The following is a 23,131-nucleotide window of genomic DNA, read 5'->3' as shown; positions in this document are numbered from 1 at the left end:
TTTTTAAGCACTCCAAATGTTCAGTCTAATTAAACCACTGTCTTTATGTTGTAGGCTTTTGCAGATGAAAAGGTGTTTGGAGTGCTCAGTGAAAAACTCTATGATCTTTTGCAGCTGGTAAGTGAAAATGCAGTTTTATTTAAAAAGAAAAACTGACCTGGGATAGCTCAGTGGTTAAAAACACCAGCTGCTGTGCTCCTCAACCATACAGTTTTTTTTGGTTGGTGCAGAGCTTGGTGATCTCAGGCAGCACAACACTCGAGTTTCTATAATTGACCTCAATCTCCCTGGGCTAGGGGAAGAGGGGAAATCTGGCCACAAGTTTCTGCTGCTGATTACTTTCCCCTTGCTGGAAACTACATGTGGATGTCCGTTGAGGACAGGATTGAAGTGGTTATCTGCTGTCAAAGAAATGCTGCTACAAGGGTTGCACGCAAAGTTGTGAGGTTTTCTCCCCAATTAATGCACAATGTTTCTGTAACAGGATTGGGAGCAGAGGCAGGAGGAAGATAATCTACTGATTGAAAGGATCCTGTTGCTGGTTCGAAATGTTCTGCATGTACCCTATGATCCTGAGGAAGAGAAGAAGGTCTGTTGTGATAAATTATCTCTAGCCAATAGCCTTCAAGACCCTTTGTTTTTTTTTCATTTCCATTATGCACCTAATCTGCTTAATTGTGCAGTTGCTCTTTTTGCATGAAATGTTAGTGTTCCAGATGAATTCCTACTAGTTTGCCCCTGGTTAGGTCAGGAAAATGATTAAAAGTAGCACAGATCTATAAGATGACTGACAGGTCTTGGGTGTATATTGGGAGCATCTCAAATGGGAGTAACAATCCTCAGCTGAAAATGATAGTGCACCGTAGTGTATAGTTTTTTCAACATTTTTGGTGATGAAGTAATATGACAGGTTTCTCCTGAGATTGTGATATGAAGCTAGTCCCGCGTTTGTTTCATTGGAAATTCCTGAATTGTATTAAGTCTCTAATCCCAAGATCCAACTGAAGTGAGAAGTACAATATTCACGTCACTGAACTTTCACAAACTTGCTGATTTATCTGTTCTGTATCTTGTTTAGTCACAAGTTGTAAGGTCAATATTAAACTCTGATGAAGAGTTAAGTTGCTCAAAAACAATGATAAAATTGTTGAAAGGTTTACTCATCAAAAATAAAACCTTCAATAAATTCTTTCCCTTCCTCTTCTGCAGTCAATGGAGTTTGGTTCCATGTGCTGGAAACTGTCACCTCACCCAAGTAGCCATCCTTCATAGAATCATTGACACAGAAGGAGGCTATTTGGCCCATCATGTCTGTGCCGGCTCTCTCCAGCATCAACTCAGCTGGTCCCACTCCCCAGCCCTTTTCCCTGCAACCCAACAAATTTTTTCTCCTCAAGTAATCGGTTCCCTTTTGAAAGCCCCAATTGAACCTGCCTCCATCACAGAATTGTTAGTGTTGAAGGAGGCCATCGTGTCTGCACCGGCTCTCTGAGCATTTTAGCTTAGAGCCAATCTCCTGCCTTTCCCCCATACTCCTGCACATTGTTTCTATTTAAGTAATCATCCAATGCCCTCTTGAATGCCTTGACTGAGCCTGCCTCCACCACACTTCAGGCAGTGCATTCCAAACCGTAACCACTCGCTGTGTGAAAAAGTTTTTTCTCACCTCACATTTGCTTCTTTTGCAAAACATTTTAAAACTGTGCCCTCTGGTTACCAATCCGTTTGCAAGCAGAAACATTTTCTCCCTATCTATTCTGTCCCGGCCCCTCATTATTTTGAAAACTTCTGTCAAGTCTCCTCTTAGCCTCCTCCTCTCCAAGGAAAACAGTCCCAACTTCTCCAATCGTTCCTCATAACTGAAGTGTCTCATCCCTGGAACCATAAACCTCTTCTGCACTGTCTCCAATGCGTTCACATCCTTCCTATAGTGTGGCGCCCATAACTGTGCACAATACTCCAGCTGAGGTCTAACCGAGTGTCTTACATAAGTTCATCATAACCTCCCTGCACTTGTACTCTGTGCCCCTATTAATGAAGCCTAGAATACTGTGATGTTTAGAGACAGCTCCCTCTACCTGTCCTGTCACCTTTAATGACTTATGTACATATACACCCAGGTCTTTCTGCTCCTGCACATCCTTTAGAATAGTATCCTTTATTTTATACTGTCTTTCCATGTTCTTTGTACCAAAGTGTATCACCTCACACTTCTCCGCACTGAACTTCATCTGTCACCTATCCGCCCACTCCACTAATGTGTCAATGTCCTTTTGAAGTTCTGCACTGTCCTCCTCACAGTTTACAATTCTCCCAAAGTTTGTGTTGTCCACAAACTTTGAAATTGTCCCTTGCACACCAAAATATGGATAATTTATATACGTCAGGAAAAGCAAGGGTCCCAGTACTGACCCCTGGGGAACTCCACTACAAACCTTCTTCCAGCTCAAAAAATACCCATTAACGATTACTCTTTGTTTCCTATCCCTCAGCCAATTTTGTATCCACGTTGTTGATGTCCATTTTATTCCATGAGCTATAACTTTCCTCACGAATCTGTTGTGTGGCACTGTATCGAATGCCTTTTGGAAGTCCACATACACCACATCAATGGCCTTTCCCTCATCAACCATCTCCGTTACCTCTTCAAAAAACTCCAGCAAGTTAGTTAGACATGATTTTCCTTTAACAAATCCATGCTGAGTCTTCCGAATCAATCCACGTTTTTCAGAGTGACTATTAATTCTATCCTGAATAATTCTCTCGGATAGTGAATTCCAGATCCTAACTGCTCTCTGTGTAAAAAAGACATTTTTCTTTATGTTGCTTTTGCTTCATTTGCAATTCTCCTTAAATCGGTGCCCTCTGGTTCTCAACCTTTCCGATAATGGGGGTGGTTTCTCCCATCTACTCTGACCAGCCTGATCATAATTTTGAACGTCTCTACCAAATCTCCTCTCAACCGTCCCTTCACAAAGGAGAACAACCCCAGATTCTCCAATCTATCCATGTAATTGAAGTCCCTCATTCTTGGAATAATTCGTGTAAATCTTTTCTGCACTCTCTCTAACATTCTTCCTAAAGCGTGGTCCCCAGAATTGGGCACAATACTCCAGATGAGACCAAACCAGTGTTCAATAAAGGCTCACCATAACTTCATGTGTGAGCCTCAGAGGAGGAACTGAGTGAGCAATCAGTCAAGTTGAATCCTGTCCTCATACATATGCACTTTCCAGCTAGGATCAGTGGCTAGTGACCAGAGCAGGAACCTAGACTGATTTTCTCCTTTTTTTTTCTGCTGCTCCCAAAATAACCCACTCCTAGCATCAAACCTTCCTGGTCTGCATGTCCCAGATTGTTCTCTACACTGAGGCTGAGTGTATAGGCAGGTGACAGGCTCGAAGATCACAGCCATTACTACAACAATACAAAAGCGAAATACTGTGAACAGTTCTGATGAGAGGTCGTCTCGACCTGAAATGTTAACTCTGTTCTCTCGATAGATGCTGCCTGATCTGCTGAGTGTTTCCAGCAGTTTTTGTGTTTGTTTTGTGGCCAGTACTTCTGTGTTAATAGGAGATAGATAAAAATGGCTGAACACACTTTAATTTAAAAAAAAATGACCATTCATGCAATTTGGCAAGCAAGCTCCCTTAAGTATCACAACATCTTGATTATATTTTACTTCTTGAGTGTAATTTTGTAACTATTTTCTATTGTTTATGTCCATTTTTATTTTCCATGCAGAATATTGATGATGATGCCAATGTACACGACAAGGTCTTATGGGCGATGCACATGAGTGGGATGGATGATCTGATTAAGTTTCTAGCTACTTCCCAGGAGGAGCAACAGTGGGCCATGCACATATTGGAAATAATCTCCCTCATGTTCAGAGATCAGGTTAGTGCTGGATCATGTACGGTGTAACTCTTTCGAGTACAAACATGTTTCCATCTGTTTCAGATGAAGTTACATTGTTTCATAGTTTGCCATTGTGAGATTTGAACTCTTGATCTTGGGGTTACAAGCCCAGTACCATAACCACTTGGCTATTTAGGCCAAGCTTATCATGTACGGTGTAGGTGGTCGGTGAGGAGAAATGGAATCTGATTAGTGAGAATGCAGTTTTGGCTTCAATCAGAAGAGCTCTCCTATACCAGTGTGCAATGGAATGATGCCCACTCCTGATTTGAGTGGTGCTGTTGTAAGAAATAGAGTCAGAAGTTTGCGGGTTCAAGTCCCACTACAAAGACTTGAGCACAAAAATTAAGGCTGACATTCCAGTGAGAGTACTGAGGTAGCGCCACACTGTGGAAGGGTGCATCTTTGAGATTGAATGTTAAATTGAGACCTGTCTGTCCTCTCAGGTGGATGCCAAGGATCCCATGACATCATTTCAAAGAAGAACAGGAGAGCTATCCCTGGTGTCCTGTCCAATATTTATCCCTCAATCAACATCACAAAAACAGATGATCTGCTCATTATCACATTGTTGTTTTTGGGACCTTGTTTTGTGCAAATAACCTGTTGTGTTTTCTACATTACAACAGTGACTGCACTTCAAATGTGCTTAATTAGTTAAAAAGCACTTTGGGACCTCTTCAGGTCATGAAAAGCACTATATAAATGCAAGTATTTCCTTCTTTGTGTACCTCTGTAAGGAGAGAATTGCCCTAAGCTGCTCTTAAGTATCTCCCAGTGGCATTAGCAAAGGTCTGGAAGCAGGTTGCTATGTGATGCTAAGAAAGAATACTTTTTAATTTGATTTGTTTTTGTATTTTCATCATCATTGAATCCTGTTAAGCTACAGAGGCCAATTGTAGTATCCGTCCACTGCCCTTTCTGAGGTTGGTGCAGGTCAAGCATTGAGTCTAGGAACCTGCCTTTTGTGGCTCTGTGCTTTGTTGGTTGTGCATGTACTAACTGAGTTACCAGCACAAAAATCACCATTTTAAGAGTGACGCACAAGCGCAACAAACATGTCCTTGAAAAGAAAAAGTAAAGACTTTCTCTGTCACTGTTCAATTTTGGCAAATGGAGTGAGAAGATTTTGAACAGAGCAATAATTTGGGAATTTGTCCTATAGAAACCTGACCAACTCGCTACTACAGGGCAAGCGAAAACTGTGAAGGAGAAAGAGAATGAGTCCAGAGAGCTTGAAATCTTAAAGCAGAGAGAGCTGGCTGCGAAGAAGAAAAGAACTTTTGAAAGAGGGACCAGGTGAGAATTGAGACGGGTGAAATATTTGAGGTTTTGTGAAGCAGAGGGCCCTTTCCTCAGAGCAGGCTACCAAGCTTGATTCGAAGGGAGCATGGGTTGGAGAATTGGTACCACCATATTTTGGTCCTGATCCTTACCTGCGTCCCCTTGAAGTGCTAGAAGCATGGAAAGCGAGGTAGTGGTGTGTAGGGGATGGTATTTCAGTGCCTGGGACCTAGGCAACCAAAGGCATGGCCACCAACGGTAGAGCAATTACAGTTGGAGATGCACAAGTGGCCAGAATTAGAGGACCACAGATATGTCGAAGGTTTTTTTTTATTTGTTCCTGGGATGTGGATGTAGCTGTCTAGGCCAGCATTTGTTGCCCATCGCTGATTGCCATTGAGAAGATGGTGGTGAGCTGCCTTCTTGAACCACTGAAGTCCATGTGGTGTAGGTACACCCACAATGCTGTTAGGGAGGGACATCCAGGATTTTGACCCAGCGACAGTGAAGGAATGGCAATATATTTCCAAGTCAAGATGGTGTGTGACTTGGAGGGGAACTTCCAGGTGGTGGTGTTCCCATGTGTCAGCTGTCCTTGTCCTTCTAGGTGGTAGAGGTCGTGGGTTTGGAAGGTGCTGTCAAAGGAGCCTTAGTGAGTTGCTGCACTGCATCTTGTAGATAGTACACACGGCTGCTACTGTTCGTCACTGGTGGAGAGAGCGAATGTTTAAGGTGATGGATGGGGTGCCAATCAAATGGGCTACTTTTCCTGGATGGTGTTGAGCTTCTTGAATGTTGTTGGAGCTGCACTCATCCAGGCAAGTGGAGAGTATTCCATCACACTCCTGACTTGTGCCTTGTAAATCGTGGACAGGCTTTGGGGAGTCAGGGGATGAGTTACCTGCCACAGGATTCCCAGCCTCTGACCAGATCTTGTAGTCACAGTATTTATATGGCTGGCCCAGTTCAGTTTCTAGTCAATGATAATCCTCAGGATGTTGATAGTGGGGGATTTAGCAATGGTAATGCCATTGAATGTCAAGGGGAGATGATTAGATTCTCTTGTTGGAGATGGTCATTGCTGGCACTTGTGTGGCGTGAATGTTACTTGCCACTTATCAGCCCAATACTAAGTATTGCCCAGGTCTTGTTGCATTTGGACACAGACTGCTTCAGTATCTGAGGAATCGCGAATGGTGCTGAACATTGTGCAATCATCAGTGAACATCTCCCTTCGGACCTTATGATGGAGAGAAAGTGATTGATGAAGCAGCTGAATATGATTGGGCCAAGGACACTACCCTGAGGAACTCCTGCAATGATGTCTCAGGACTGAAATGATTGACCTCCAACAACTGCAACCATTTTCTTTTGCGCTAGGTATGGCTCCAACCAGTGGAGAGTTTTCCCCCCTTATTCCCATTGACTCCAGTTTTGCTAGGACTCCTTGATGTCACACTCGGTTAAATGTGGCTCAATGTCAAGGGCAATCACTCTCATCTCACCTCGGGAGTTAGCTCTTTTGTCCATGTTTGGACCAAGGCTGTAATAAGGTCAGGAGCTGAGTGGTCTTGGCGGAACCCAAACTAAGCGTCAGTGAGCAGGTTATTACTGAGCAAGTGCCACTTGATAGCATTGTTGATGACCCCTTCCATTACTTTGCTGATGATCGAGAGTAGATTGATGGGGCGGCAGTTGGTCGATTTGGATTTGACCTGCCTTCTGTACAGGACATACCTGGGCAATGTTCCACATTGCTGGGTAGCTGCCAGTGTTGTGGCTGTAATGGAACAGCTTGGCTAGGGGCGCAGCTAGTTCTGGAGCACAAGACGTCAGTATTATTGTTGGAATGTTGTCAGGGCCCCATAGCCTTTGAAATTTCATGTGCCTTCAGCCATTTCTTGATATCAGTGGAGTGAATCAAATTGGCTTAAGATTGGCATCTGTGATGCTGGGGACCTGCAGAGGCGGCCAAGATGGATCGGGTTGTGGGGCTGGAGAAGATTACAGAGATAGGGAAGGGAGAGGGCATGGAGGCATTTGAAAACATAGACGAGAAATTTGAAGTCAGGGTGTTGCTTGACCACAAGCCACTGTAGTTCAGTGAGTACAGGGCTGATAGGGGAATAGGTCTTACTACATGTTAAGACCTAAGCAGCAGAATTGATTAGAAATATAAAATATTAGGAAACGTCTTTCTCTTGAAGTCTCCTGTGGGAAGGATTGTTAACCAAGCTGACAAAATATTAGAAGGAGTAACGTTAAAAGATTTTTGCAGTGCAAGATTAGATACTGCGTTTAATGTGTTCTTGTACCATTGCACTGTTTCAGAGTAAACTTTTGAGAGCGATTCACTCATTCAGGTATTAGGATTTTTGACTGCTGGTGAGACGCCTTCCATTCAAAACACTTCCTTCTACTTCAGAATTTTGCCTTGTGGGATGCAAAGAAAACAAACTCAACCACATCCTCTGATGAATTAGTTGACCAGCACACTGACCTTGATATCCAAAGTGATGGATATCCAAAGTGGATTATACTTCATCCTTCCCAACCAGGGTTGTTGGGGTGGGGAGTGATGGATCAGACAGTGAGCCTTCACTCTATTATATGTAAGGCTTCTGTATAGAAATATTAATTGATACTTCACTTTCTTTGTAAAATATTTTCTCCCTGTGCCATTCTTACTCTGCTGCAGCATGAGCAGCTACTATTAAGAATGCAAGAGCAGGCTGAAAATGAACAGCCTTCCTTCTGCCCTTGCCCTTTCCTCCCTGTGGGTATGGACTTGCATCAGATCACTCGTGTCTACCTATCCTATTCCAGCAAACATTGCTATTTTATTTAGCGCCCAGGCAAACAGACTGTTGATCCAAAAAAAGGGCACAAGTACTGAAGTGGAAGTCTTTTTTAGACTGTGATGTCTTGTTTACCAAGTGTGTACTTTGTTTTAGGCATTCTCGTTTTGGTGGGACATACCTCATACAAGGCTTGAAGTCGATTGCAGACAGAGATGTTGTTTGCCACATGGGAGTACACAAAGTGAGTGAAAGTGTTACAGTTTTTAAAGTTTATATTATACAGTTTAATACACTCCCACTTAGCAACTATGCCAACCAGTTCAGGTAGCATAAGAGGCAGCATCTTAAGCAATGTCTTAACACTAATATTTCAGAAGATTTTGAAGTAATACTCCAGGGTAAGGCCTTTCATTGTCTTTATTCTTGATTATTATCAGCCTGCAAAAAAACACACGCAGTATCAAATATTTAAAATCAAAGTTGTCACCTTCTTGAAGGCAATTAGAAATGGGCAATGAATGCTCGCCTTACCAGCGATGGCCACGCCACCTGAATGAATTAAATTAAAGCAAGTGCCTGTTTTCTTGCATGAAAGGTGGTAGCCTCGATCTGAGGTGTTATTGGTAGGCCATTTCAAACTGTGATTCAGAAATTATTGAATTACTATATGTGAAAAATCTGAATTTAATAGTGTTTATAATGTTTGTGGTTGTTAATATTTATTGATAATTTTAATAATTCCTTTGATAGTTGGCTGTATCATATTATTCCCTAGGAATATGTGCTGGTTTTATGAAAAAGAGTAAATGGCATCATTGGATGTCCCATGATGCAGGTTCAGTAACTGGTGTATGTTGTTCCAATTTTATTTTCTCCCCCCAGACCCCTTTTATGTAAGTTTCGAAAGAGTGTGTCACAGCTGAACCTGATCCTTACTAGATATGTACGCTCTCCCTCTATCTAATGGGATTAACAAAATAGTGATCGAGAACAGGAATTCTGGCTGTATTTTCCTTTTCTCCATGGGCACTCCCTCCACCTCTACATAGAATAACTTGCATTTATGTAGTGCCTTTAATGTAGTAACAGGTTCCACGCGCTTACATACACACATCCCAAGAGCAAAGTGGCTAAGTCGGGCCTAGCCTAGCTAAAATCAGCTAAGTCAGCACAAACTGAGGATTGAGGCTGGGACCACTTGGTTGGTAGGCTCTGCATCACACAAGGTGATATGTTTCTCTATATTGCAGTTAAAAAATCCATAAATATAATGAATATTTTGGTTCCACTGCTGGTTGACATCTTAGAAATCTGTCATTGTATTCATAATTGCTAGAACCAGTTACTCAGAAATCAGACACCAATTGTGTAAGAAACTGAATGCATACACTCCCCATAGGGAGACAGACCACTTACGATCACCCAGGACATAGGTTGGCAGAGCCGAGGCTCACAGGCCTACCGGTGTGCAGTGTGCACTGCCGGAGTCTAAAACGTGCAGCTAACTTTCATAAAATATGAGTAAACTTATTTGGCCAGAACCACCCTTTTTAGGGAATTGGTTATCTGGAGCTGAATGTGAAGAATTCATGCCCCCAGTAATGGCTATACTCCTCCAGGTTTCATCAGTGAGCCAGGCTGGCCGATCCATCAACAGTGTCCTGCAATACTGCAGAACTGTCTGTCTGGCTCAGATATGATTACAGAGTCCTGGCACACAGTGTTGACTTGATTTCAAACTTTCATCACCAGGTGGGTTGATTTGAAGATATCTTAATCTCAGATGCCTTGCTTAGATTTGCTTTTACTTTTCATCCACCCCTTGACCAAATAAGAAATTATTGCACACTTTTTTATTCATGATTTCTGAGTAACTTATTCTGGCCACTCTGAATACAATGGCGGATTTCTAAGATGCCAACCAGCAAAACATTCATTACATTTATGGATTTTTTTAACTGCCATATAGAGAAACATATCACCTTGTGTGATGCAGAGCCTACCAACCAAGTGGTCCCAGCCTCAATCCTCAGTTTGTGCTGACTTAGCTGATTTTAGCTAGGCTAGGCCCGGCTTAGCCACGTTGCTCTTGGGATGTGTGTATGTAAGCGCAAGGAACCTGTTACTACATTAAAGGCACTACATAAATGCAAGTTATTCTATGTAGAGGTGGAGGGAGTGCCCATGGAGAAAAAGAAAATACAGCCAGAATTCCTGCTCTCGATCACTATTTTGCTAATCCTATTAGATAGAGGGAGAGCGTACATATCTAGTAAGTAAGGATCAGGTTCAGCTGTGATACACTCTTTCTAAACTTGCATAAAAGAGATCTGGGAGAAGGAAGTAAAATTGGAACAACATACACCAGTTACTGAACCTGCATCATGGGAAATATATATATTATTGGCCACATAGTTTGCCCCATGATGCTCTCAATCTTATTGTGTTGGGTCATTTGCTCATTACAGTAGAGGTGGGGGTACAATATGTGAGCTGAAGTAAGACTAGAGTGGGAGATGTTCACTGGACTGCTTAATCAGTTTCAACATTTAATATTCTAATCATAAACTTTCTTAGTTGAAAAATTACAGCCATGACAGTGGCAAGAAGATTAACAGAGTGCCAAAAAGGAAACAAGCAGCAAAAGAGGTGGAGGGCAAACGGCGCTCTGCTCTGAATGTCCGGCTGTTCCTGAAGGAATTCTGTGTTGATTTCTTGGAGAACTGTTACAACCGGCTCATGTATGTGGTAAAGGTATGTTTGAGATGTGAAGGAGCATGAGAACCATTTCTTTTCTTATTCTTTTATGGGAAGAGGGCTTCGTTGGCAAGGCCAGCATTTGCTGCCCATCCCTAATTACCCTTGAGCCACCTTCTTGAACTGCTGCAGTCCATCTGATGCAAATGCACTCATAGTGCTGTTAGGAAGGGAATTCTAGGATTTTAATCCAGTGGCAGTGAAGGAACAGGTAATTTAGTTCCAAGTCAGGATGGTGCCTGGCTTGGAGGGGAACTTGCAAGTTGTAGTGTTCCAATGAGCCTGCTGCCCTTGTCCCTCTAGGCGATAGAGGTTGTGGGTTTGGGAGGTGCTGTTGAAGGAGCTTTGGTGAGTTGCTGCAGTGCATCCTGAAGATGGTGCACACACTGCTGCCAGTGTACATCAGTGGTGGAGGGAATGAATGTTTAAGGTGGCGGATGGGGTGCCAATCAAGCGGGCTTCTTCTCCCTGGGTGGTGTTGAGCTTCTTGAGTGTTGTTGGAGCTGCATTCATCCAGGCAAGGGTAGTATTCTTTGACAGTCCTTAGTAGATGGAGGACAGGTTTTCGGGAGTCTGGAGGTGAGTTACTCGTCGCAGGATTCCCAGCCTCTGACCTGTTCTTGTAGCCACAATGTTTATATGACAAGCCCATTTCCGATGGTAATGCCATTGAATGTCATGGGGAGATGGATGGATTCTCTCTTGTTGGAGATGATCATTGCCTGGCAATTGTGTGGTATGGATGTTACCTGCCACCCATGAGCCCAAGCCTGAATGTTGTCCGAGTTTTGTAGCTTATTGGCACTGCTTCAATATCTGAGGAGTTGTGAATAGAACTGAACATTGTGAAATCATCAGCGAACATCCCCACTTCTGACCTTATGGAAGGTCATTGATGAAGCAGCAGAAGATTGTTGGGTCCAGGACGCGCCCCTAGCCAAGCCGTTCCAGTACAGCTACAACACTGGCATCTACCCGGCTATATGTAAAATTGTCCAGGTGTCCTGTACACACAAAGCAGGACAAATCCAACCTGGCTAATTACTGCTCCGTCTGTCTACTTTCTATCATCAGTGAAATGATGGAAGGAGTCGTGGACAGTGCTATCAAGCAGCATTTGTTTAGCAACAACTTAATCACTGATGCTCACTTCGGGTTCCGCCAGGGCCACTCAGCTCCTGAGCTCATTACAACCTTGGTTCAAGCAATGACAAAAGGGTTGAACTCCAGAGGTGAGGTGAGAGTGACTACCGTTGATATCAAGGCAGCATTTCACTGAGTGTGGCATCAAGGAACCCTAGTGAAACTGGAGTCAATGGGAATTGGGGGGGAAAATTCTCTGCTGGTTGGAGTCATATCTAGCACAAAGGAAGATGGTTGTGGTTGTTGGAGGTCAATCATCTCAGTTCCAGGACATCACTGCAGGTGTTCCTCAGGATAGAGCCCTAGGCTCAACCATCTTCAGTGGCTTCATCAATGATCTTCCTTCCATCATAAGGTCAGAAGTGGGGATGTTCGCTGATGATTGCACAATATTCAGCACCATTTGCGACTCCTCAGATACTGAAGCAGTTCACGTCTAAATGCAGCAAGACCTGGACAATATCCAGGCTTGGGCTGATGTGAGGCGCAAATGTTGCCACTTAAGTGCCAGGCAATGAACATCTCCAGAAAGAGGAAATCTAACCATCACCCTTTGACGTTCAATGGCATTACCATCGCTGAATCCCCCACTAGCAACATCCTGGGGGTTACCATTGACCAGAAACTGAACTGGACTAGCCATATAAAAACTGTAGCTACAAGAGCAGGTCAGAGGCTGGGAATTCTGCAGAGAGTAGCTCACCACCTGACTCCCAAAGTCTGTCACCATCTACAAGGCACAAGTCAGGAGTGTGATGAATACTCTGCACTTGCTTGGATGAGTGCAGCCCCAACAACACTCAAGAAGCTCGATACCGTCCAGCACAAAGCAGCCTGCTTGATTAGCACCCCATCCACAATCATTCACTCCCTCCACCACTGACGCACAGTGGCAGCAGTGTGTACTCCATCTACGCAATGCACTGCGGCAACTCACCAAGGCTCCTTAGACAGCACCTTTCAAACCCACAGCCTCTACCATCTAGAAAAGCAAGGGCAGCAGACACGTGGGAATACCACCACCTGCAAGTTCCCCTCCCAGCCACTCACCATCCTGATTTGGAAATATATCGGCCGTTCCTTCACTGTTGCTGGGTCAAAATCCTGGAACTCCCTAACAGCACTATGGGTGTACCTTCACCACATGGACTGCAGCAGTTCAAGAAGGCAGCTCACCACCACCACTCCAATGGACAATTAGGGATGGGGAGTAAATGCTGGCTAAGCCAGCAGCATCCGCATCCATGAATAAATAAAAAAAAAGGACACTACCCTGAGGAGCAGGGAATGTACTCTTCCCTCTTCCAGAAGATTTGCATTTTAAGAAATGGCATTGATCTAATAGGTCTTATTATTGAGACCTAAGCAGTCTGGCAGCTGCTCAAAGAGAGAGCTGGGAGAGGCCATCTAACTCTCTGGTAAAGAGCACAGTGTCATCTTTCTTGGAGAGGTAAACTGGAGGGACTTGATAGCGATGTCACAGGTAGAAGCGACTGAAATGATGTGGCTGGAAGCAATTAAACAGAAATTGTACGTGTACACGAAGACTTTTTATAAATCAAGGATGTGCTCTTTCCATTTGTAGGACAACCTTATTCGTGAGAAGGCGCAGCAGTTTGATGAAACCTACTACCTCTGGGCCATGCCATTCTTTATGGAGTTCAACCGGGTGTACAGGTTCCGCCCTGAACTTGTATCGGAGACGGTCAGCATTCGAGCATTTCACTTTGTGGAGCGCAATATCACTAACTACTATGAGATGATGCTGACTGACAAGGCAGCGGCCAGTTCCTGGTCAAGACGGTATGGTGGATTAATTCCAGCAGTTGAAGTCTGAGACTGCTGGGTTTATCAACCATTTCTATTAACTTGAGTGGGGCAGAGATGAAATGTCAGACACACTTAGCTTCTCTCGGATTTCACACTGCTGCATTTATCATATTGCATTTATTTTTCCTCACCCAGTTTAATCCCCCTTTCATTTACTTTTCCTGGGGTACAGTCCTGGGCTGATCTCTGTTACATTGTTACAGTGGAAACCCTAGTTTTTTTGATCCATGCAATTATTGTGTTTCTAGTGCCGCCCTAATATTGGTTAATTCAGCACAGACTAGATTCAACCTAGGGTTTTCTTGGGCCTTTGGCTCAATTCTGCACCTGCACCAAGTAGCTTGTACTCACTGAACCATTGGGGTAGCTTTAACAAATTATTTTTGGCTCTACATTACAACTGTTTTTCTGACTGTATCATCACCTGCCTTTCCATCCCTTTTAAAATACAACTTCAAATACAGAGCAAGTTCTAGTTGCTGGTGTAAGTTATGTGATGGGAAGTCTTTGCCTCAATCGTTAGTGCCAAAGTGCAATTTCTCCAAATCTTTCCCCGCTCCCAGTAACTGCCAGGGTGAAATTGGTGAGACATCTGTCTTCATTATCTGTGTCTTGTTATACTCTGTTACATCATCTAATATGCAACCAAAAAAAATTGGTAAGTTATATTACAGCTAAAACAACTCTTCTTTTCTTTCAGAATGCACCTAGCACTGAAAGCTTACCAAGAACTGCTGAATACAATCAATGAAATGGACCACTCTAAGGATGGAAATCTGAGAGAGAGTTCCAGAGTTATCAAATGTAGGGTTTTGTTTTTAAAAATGCCATGAAATTCCAGTTTGCAAGGTGCACTTGAATACAAATGTTTGACCCCTCCACCCACGCTGCCCTCCCTCAAGCTGTTAACTTCTGCTTTCTTATGGCTTCATGGGCTGTCTCTGCTGCTTCATGCCCTTTATTCATGTGTGAGCCTAGCCCAGGGAATAGCCATTGTATTGCCCACATTGCAGCATCTGTCTTGATCCAGTTGCTAGAGTGGCTCAGGGGGTATATGCTGGTGTCTCTTTATGTGTAACACACTGTCAGCAGTTGGATTGCTTCTTTGCATAACTCATTATGTGAAGCTTCATGTCTTGTGGTTTGTTATTGCCAGTACAACAAGTGGAGTCCAGGCCCCATGCAATGCAACTGGGCAGCACAAGATCATATCAGTCAAGGTGTAGGTTTGGAAGGAAAGAAAAAAAAAAATCAAGGCTCGTGTTCATGATTGCTATACAGCTGTCCCTGCTGGAAGTGTCCATGGGTCTATTTGTGATGCGAACTGCAGTCTAAGAGCCTACTGGCAATCCCTGCTGAGGTTCACATGAGTAATGGACACTTTGGCAAGTACCAGTGGGTGCCAGTAGGACCATACTCCAGCCAGGAGTCAAAGACCTTCAGGAAAGATGGAGGGAGAGGGATAAAAATGGTAAGAAGGACAAAAAGCCCTTAAGGAAAAACAACAAGTTGCATGCTTCCATTCCTGGGCCCTGTCTGGTTTTGGAGCCTCCAATAGTTCGCAGACCTGGTCCTCATCCTGCTATTAGTCCCAGCCCTACTTGTATTACCAGTCCTGATGTGGCTGCTTTCATCACTTTTTGTAGTGGATTTGCAGGAGCTCCTTAAAGTCACTGATTGGAAATATGGTCCTTGGCTCGACATTACTGAGTGCCCCCGTGGGGGTCTTTGCAGCTAAACCCTGTGCTCACCCGGTATTCACAGTTGCCAGCAGAACTCGCTGGATGGTGATTAAAGGCAGATACCCAGGTTATAAATTTAGTCCTAGTGCAGCCTGTGAATAATATCACAAAATGTTAATGTCCTTCCACAAAATCTTTTGGCATCCTGCTTCAGCTGTGAGTCCTTCAAGTTGAGAATGCTTCATGTACAATACACAGAGCCACAGCTAGCACTAAAACTGGTGACATGTATCTCGATTCCTACATGATGATGCTCTCAGGTTACTGAGATGGTAGAGTTTTTCAGTGGATGAAGGTCATAGTGTGGGGAGAAAAGTCATGTAGAAACCATGTTGCCATAAACCCTTTGGGAGAATAGCCATTGTGCTAGGTGGTAACATTTTGTCTTGAATTAATGTGCTTTTTTGTACATTAGTAGTTCTACTTTATAAAGATTCAATGGAAATTTGTTCTGTTTTAGTTTCGCAAGGTCGCCCCAGCATGCATCATCACTGAGTTGCAGGTTATCCCCACATGCTTCCCCCCCCCCCGCGCCCCCTGCCTTCCCTTTACTCCCTTGCTGTTATTTATCTCAGCTGTGCCACTATTGGGAAGTTCCACATGACACTAGCCAGTTCCTTACAAGGATTGATGCCCCTCTTGCATGCTTTTAACAGCTGTACTAATGGTGGTGTGGTAGGAGGTCACCTAGTATAGGGAGAATGTCCGATAAGAGGGACCCTTGGCCTCGTCAGGATAATTTCTTCAATAGTAAAAAAGACATTGATCCTTTTTAATTTGTAAAGAGGAGATTCCTTTCCCAGTTAAGCAAACAAGTTAACATTGTTCATGAGTTAATGCTTAGGACAAGGGACTTTAGTTATGTGCAGAGACTGGAGAAACTGGAATTGTTCTCCTTGGAGCTGCAAGGGTTACGGGAAAATGGTGGAAATAATTTACATAAAGGGGTTGCATGGTAAAAAGCTTGTGTATCAAAGGACATGCATTTTCATTTTGAAATGTGCATATCCAATTGACTGATGATTCTACGTCTTGTTCCATTTCCAGGTAATATCTTCTATGTTATGGAATTTCGGGAGTTATTCTTAACATTATTCCGAAAATACGATGCAACCAAGCAACCCAAGTCATTCCTGAAGGACCTCATTGAAACTACCCATCTTTTCATCCGGATGATTGAGAAATTCTGTAAAGGCCAAAACAACCTTTTTGTGCAGGTAATGTTTGTTTGGCTTACACATTGGGCTTTACATTTTATATAATTTACACATTTTTCCAAATTGTTTTTTTAAAACTGATGGCTATAGCTTTCAGTACAAGTCTTTAAGTTTTATTTCCTTTCCTGAAGGTGCAGAGCCTCTTCTGGAGAATGGGCCTACATGTGCTAAGAACCACCCCCTCCCAACCTCATTCCTCACCCAAATGGTTATTATTCTGCAGCCTTGACAGTGGGTATTGACAGACTGTTTGTTTGACTAGGGGACATTATAGTCAAGCCTGGTCCTGCCCTCACCTAGAGTCCATGCAGAAAATTTGGCTTATTTTTCTAACCAGTAAGCTGAGGTCAGCAAATTCAGCACAGGCCAAGAATCATTGTATCTACCTCGGTACCGCATGGCTGTAGGGACTGGAAGAGTTTACAGAGATAGGGAGGGATGGTGAGAAGCGGTGCAGGGATTAAAAATGAGAGACTTGGTATCTGGTGCCAATTTTTTGCTCCTGATGCAGCTGTTTGATTATTTCCTGTTTGTTGAAACAGAAAAAGAAAGTCAAAAGGAAGAAGCCAAAAGCAAAACAGCTTGCTTCAACTTCAACAGAAAAATCCCAAGAAGAACTTGAGGAAATGTGGAAACTGACATTGGAGCAGCTCGGCAAGTATACAGAGGTACATACCTAATATGAGAGTAATGAGCTGAGACCCCCTGTAAGTAGACCATTGTAACAATTTGTGCTGCTGAAGAGCAGACAAATCTATTTGTTGATTACTATAGGCAAGAGTTGGAATGTTCATTCCCTGGCAGAATTTTCTCCCCTGAAAGGTCTAACATGTACGTGTTTCACAGACATTGACTGTCCTCGGTGCCAAACCTAAATGGCCCTTCTTCATTTGAGTTTAGGTGGTAAATGTCAGTAGAATATTCGTCTATAGGGAGGCCTATCAGTTGAGCTGGATTGTGACCTTGCCTGATATCCATGCAATACCTTACAGCAGTGGGAAGACAGGGCTTTGGTTTAACATCTCATCAAAAAGACAGCACCTCTGAGAGTGCAGCACCCACCCTCTTAAGTGCTGCACTAAAGTGTCAGCCTGGTTATGTGCTCAAATCTCTGGACTGGGACTTGAACCACTACCTTCTGGCTGGTGTGCTTTTTCTATTCATTTACGGGATGTAGGTTTCGCTGGCTAGGCCAGCATTTATTGCCCATCCCTAATTGCCCTTGAGAAGGTAGTGGTGAGCTGCCTTCTTGAACCGCTGTAGTCCCTGTGGTGTGGGTACACCCACAGTGCTGTTAGGGACAGAGTTCTAGGATTTTGACCCAGTGTGGGAGTACGACTGCAGAGCCACAGCCGACTTCTGGAGAGCAGGAGAAACTTTTTTGTACAGAAGGTTGTGGGACTGATGTGCAATACCTGAGTTAACAATTGAATCAGAGACCATGTTAACATTTAAGAATAGGTTAGACAAGTGGTTGAAGGAACAGGAGGAATAAGGGAATATGTGAATTGCTTGATTGGGCTGAGTGTCAAAGTGAATTGCTAGCATGAACCACATCACTAGATAGTGCTGTGCCTTGGTACTCCACTTTTTTTTTTTAAAAAGCCAAATACATTTCCTACAACCAAGCAGATGAGTGCTTAACATCTAAACTCTATTCTGTTGTGAAAATCTGGTTCATAATTCATATACGTTTTAGAATATAACTTCTAGTTTTAGTAATTAAAGTTTTAACTGTAGATAAATGGGGGCATCTGATTGAGAAACTGATGAGCAAACCTGAAGTAGATGCAATTCAGAAAAGCTTTGAGTTAATTATAGTTAAAAGCTAAACTATGTTTATCTTCAAGGTCAGAGTTAGAAGTGTAAACACTGAACAATAGATGAGCCATTTCACGACTTCTTGGTAGAGCCAGGGTGTCTATCGTTAGCTCCATAGAAGAAGCTAAAAGCTAGCAATTCTGGGAAAGAGGGTCATAAAACTCCATTAGAGATAGAAATTATTCATATGGGTTTCAGAATCAAAGAGTTGTGTTGAAGGTAGAATAATTCATTTGCATTTCTGTTTGAACCATTGCAAAGCATGCCATGTCGCCATAGAGATTGTGATTCAGGGTGGAGCCTTGGTTAGAAGGCTCTTTTGTTTAATTTATGTGTGTGTGTTTGCTGACAGAAGCAGGCAGTTCAGTTTGAGAACAGACAGGGGGAGTTGCAGAATTGGCCTTGTGTAGGCTGAAGCTCACTGAGTGGGGAAACAAAGAGAATGAATGTTAGTCAGTTAGGCCTGCACTTCAAACAGAGAAAATACTAACTTCATCGTTCTCTGTCTGGAATGCAGATGGGGCTCTATCTCAGTTTGGATTGAGAGAAAAGCAGCTGGAAGATTTACTCTTCAGAAATCTACAGTGGTCCTCACAGAGCCTTGTGGCTGAAAGCAGCCCGCAGAGTTAGCTTGGAAAGCTGTGATAAGGCAGTTGGGTATCTGCCAGCAACCCGAGCAAGGAGCTGAGGCATCCACAGTTGCGAGGTCTGTAAAGAAAAAGTGGATGGTCGTATAGCCAAAAAAAGCTAATGGAAGGACCCCCATAGAATCTTACCTTGGAGGACAGTTGGGATACTGAGGAGAATTAAAGTGAGTTCTGGAAGGTTGTGGCATACCTTTGGGTTGGTCCCAGGAAAAGTGAATGAACCTTTAAATTTCGTAAGATATGGGAGTTCTGGGAGGGGTTAAGTAAAAAAATAAAACTTGAGTTCATAATATTCATAGTTGTAAACTATAGTGTTAATATTGCTGATCCTGTTTAATTCTTTTTGGTAAACAAAATTTGTTTTAGTTTAAAAATCTTGTGGCGTAGTTCTGTCAGTTAACTGCTGGGAGTTCGGATTTCTTCGTTAAAGATTAACAGTCCCCAACAGGATTGTAACAATTTTGAAAATAGTCCTTCTTGGTAAAGTTGCAGATGAACCAAGGCTTTGATCTATTTTTAAGCACATTTTTTTAAAATAGGGAAGACCTCCCCATGCCATCCTGAGCCATCTCATCAGATTCCACCCTAGCACACAGTGTTGCTGGTCTTCTGAACTGATGAATTGAATGTATTCGTTTTCCAGGACCAAGAGCCTCTCCCTGACGATGTTGTTCCATTTGATGCTGCTTTGGAAATCCCTGTGGAGGAGCAGCGTGCTGAAGCAATGATTCGTATTCAGGATGCACTCCTGGCTGGCAAAGCTGCAGAGGCCCTTGTGCTTCTCCGAGCTGCACGGTAACTATTTATTATGAGCTTTGAAATATATTAACAAAATCCTGAAACAAGTTATTTTGTCAATAAATGATACTTAATTTGTAATTTTGACCTGTCATATGTTATATATTGCTTCTCCCTGTTTTTGTTTCGAGGTATTTTGGTATGATTTGTATTTTTTAACTCTCTCTCCATTTATCTGACCTGCCATTCCAGCCAAGAGTGTACACCCAGAACCCGCTTCCAGACTACAACAGCAACTTGCATTTATACAACATCTTTAACATAGTAAAACATCCCGAGGCACGTTTAACAGGAACATAAATCAGACAATCTACTTCTCTTTACCTCTGAAGAAGAGTCATACGGACTCGAAACGTTAACTCTGTTTCTCTCTCCACAGATGCTGCCAGACCTGATGAGTTTTTCCAGCATTTTTTGTTTTTATTTCAGATTTCCAGCATCCGCAGTATTTTGTTTTCACCTTAAATCAGACAAAACTTGACACCAAACCAGAAAGTTATTGCAACAGATGACAAAAGCTTGGTCAAGAAATTTTATGGAGATCATAAAGGAGGAGCGAGCTCAGGGGCCTGGGCAGTTGAAGGCATGGCCACCAATGGTGGAGTGAAGGAAGTGGGGTTTGCAGATGGCCAGAATTGGAGGAGTGTAGAGATCTTGGAGGGTTGTAGAGCTGGAGGAGATTACAGAGGTAGGGAGGGGGTAAGGGTACGGTAGGATTTGCAAACAAGAATTGAGGATTTTAATAAACCATTGGTTGTCCAAGAACCAATGCAGCTCAGCAAGCACAGGGGTGACTAAGAAGGGCATGACTCTCCTCTGTGATTTTTCTCTCTTTTTCCTCTTTACCTTGTCCCACTTTTTGGGAGTTACTGAAGTCTTTTGTTCAGTCAGGAGTCACAGAGATCTACAGCACAGAAGAAGGCCCTTCAGCCCATCGAGTCTACGCCAGTCAAACAAGTACCTAACTATTCTAATCCTATTTTCCAGCACTTGGCCCAAGCTTTGTATGCCACGGCAACGAAAGTGCACATCCAAATACTGCTTAGCTAAACATAGGAAACATAAAATAGGAGCTAAACATCTGCTCTGGAACCTGGGTTTGACCTTGTACCTTGACTCCTACCGCTAACTGAACAGGAGTGGCTTGTATTGCAGTATCATTTATGTGTTTTCCTAAGTAAAAGGTGCAACCATAAAATTGAAATGTGGCTTTAAAGCATACCTGATGACATTGTATCCAAGAAATAGTTATGTAATCTATTAGACACTATCAATTGAGAATTGACTGCTATGGAGATTTTTTCTGCTGATCTTTTGTTCACTGGAAGCAATTTGAAAGTTGCATGTAAACACATTTTAAATGTATGCTATCGATGCCCAGCTTTTCTCATTACCATTGGTTCTATGACGAAAAGATTTGTAATATGATCAGTATTTCACCATGGCACTGACTGCAGTCATGAGCAGTTCAGTCACTCCTGTGTTCATGTACATTGGATTAAAAATGTTGATTTACAAGAGGTAGAGGAAAGGAGTTGAGTAGCTCAATGGATTAGTATGCTGCCTTTTCACTCATGGGCTTGGTTTTGAATCCAGCTGGATGGCTGTAAGTGATGTGTCAGATGAGTTTGAGCAGTCTGAATCCAGTTCAAAATTGCCCTGATTTCTCACTAACTTGGCAGTCTAGATGAAACAAGATGAGTGTTGACCACCGTAATGATGCTGTGCATTAATTATTCATCTAATGTTTGCCCCCACAGGGAAGTGTGGCCTGAAGGTGATGTTTTTGGTTCTTCTGACTTGCGGCTTGAGGATGAGTCCCAGTTGCTCAGACAGTTATTGTTTGCGAAGTTACCGAGTAAGTGTTTTTGCTGTCGTTTTGGTGTTTGCAGTTTTGGAAATTGTTTTGAAGTCCTGTCCAAATCCTTTCTCGGCATCCCACAGGGCAGCCTGCTGTAGAGGCCGTAGAAACTGATGAATTCCGAGATGAAGAAATAGAAGAGGAGGAAACCGAATCCGTGAGAGTTAGAGAAAGTGAATTTAACTTTCTGGATTATCTCAAGAGGTAAAACATTTCAAAAGTACTTGTGTTTTTTAACATTAAGATGACTCTTATCTCATTGTGTTTGAATCTGCTTTTACACAATCTCTTAAAATCTCTGCATGGGCTTTAAACTGTTCCATAGAACTTAAAAAGAAAATAACTTGGGGGTGATGCATTGAATTAGCATATACTCTAATTTCATTTCTGGGGCAAAGGTTTGAATCCAGGCCAGTCTCTGCAGTAAATATCTCTGCCTGCTAGCTGTGACGGTTCCAAATGAAATAAAGCTTCAGCAGTCTCAGTGCAACTCCTGAAGGGCAGGAATCCACAGCACTAAACTTATCTACAGGCTGGCTCTAAATTGACTGTCTCAGTAAGGATAGCTTGTTTGGACAACAGTAAATCCTGTGTGCAATATTCCCTCTTTCTCACCCTCCTTCTATCTGTTGCCTTTAGGTTTGCTAATGCTGGTGTTGTGAAACCTTACATCCTCCTGCTGAAGGACTACCGGCAGAACAGTATTCACACCAACCACTGCATTGTAAAGATGCTCTATCGGGTAGCATATCATTTGAAAATGGATACTCTTCTTTATCAGCTGTCAGTATTCTACTTATTCAATCACATTCTGGAAGATCCAGCAGCCAGCTCGTACCAAGTAGGTTGAATTGTCATGCTCATATGTTATTTACTGATTCGTGATTTGCAAAAAGACTTAACTACAACAGTGCGGCATATTTCAGTACTTTGGAGCACTGTCCCATTCACTCATCACCCTCCTGTGCTCACTGACCACAATAGAAAGGTTGTAAAATTTGAGATTCACGAGAAAATGTTGCTGGACAATATGCACCATATTAAGCTTCCAAATGATCACACTTTCCTAACACTCCTGAAATTATATTCAGAGAATTTCAATTTTGGTCTGAGTGCTCTCTGTAATGGTTTACTAGATTACTTATTAAAACGGGACAAATGTAACAATTTGCCTTGAATTTAGCTGTTCTCAGTGTGAATAGTCCTAAGGCAATTTAATTATATTGCTGCTTTAACTGATTTTACATACTGATACCCCAAGAAACTTGGTTGCTAAAAGTTCCATTAAAATTCTCTGCACCTCTGA

The 23,131-nt window shown here is 42.8% G+C and overlaps 1 protein-coding gene across 3 annotated transcripts in view; it reads left to right on the top strand.

Moving 5' to 3' along the window:
- LOC121273212 (E3 ubiquitin-protein ligase NRDP1) overlaps positions 1–23,131 on the top strand; it is a 96,400-nt gene that overhangs the window by 56,639 nt on the left and 16,630 nt on the right. For all 3 annotated transcript variants that reach the window (XM_041180203.1, XM_041180204.1, XM_041180205.1), the window contains exons 5-18: positions 55–117; positions 485–589; positions 3,748–3,903; positions 5,090–5,223; positions 8,163–8,250; positions 10,587–10,763; positions 13,495–13,712; positions 14,440–14,543; positions 16,529–16,698; positions 17,241–17,366; positions 19,810–19,961; positions 21,725–21,822; positions 21,909–22,029; positions 22,465–22,666. In XM_041180203.1, the coding sequence (XP_041036137.1) occupies positions 55–117; positions 485–589; positions 3,748–3,903; positions 5,090–5,223; positions 8,163–8,250; positions 10,587–10,763; positions 13,495–13,712; positions 14,440–14,543; positions 16,529–16,698; positions 17,241–17,366; positions 19,810–19,961; positions 21,725–21,822; positions 21,909–22,029; positions 22,465–22,666 (1,914 nt within the window). The remainder of the gene's footprint in view (positions 1–54; positions 118–484; positions 590–3,747; positions 3,904–5,089; positions 5,224–8,162; positions 8,251–10,586; positions 10,764–13,494; positions 13,713–14,439; positions 14,544–16,528; positions 16,699–17,240; positions 17,367–19,809; positions 19,962–21,724; positions 21,823–21,908; positions 22,030–22,464; positions 22,667–23,131) is intronic.

Source organism: Carcharodon carcharias, chromosome X, assembly GCF_017639515.1.
Source record: "Carcharodon carcharias isolate sCarCar2 chromosome X, sCarCar2.pri, whole genome shotgun sequence".
NCBI classification, from domain to species: Eukaryota; Metazoa; Chordata; class Chondrichthyes; order Lamniformes; family Lamnidae; genus Carcharodon; species Carcharodon carcharias.
This window is presented reverse-complemented; position numbering and strand designations above follow the sequence as displayed.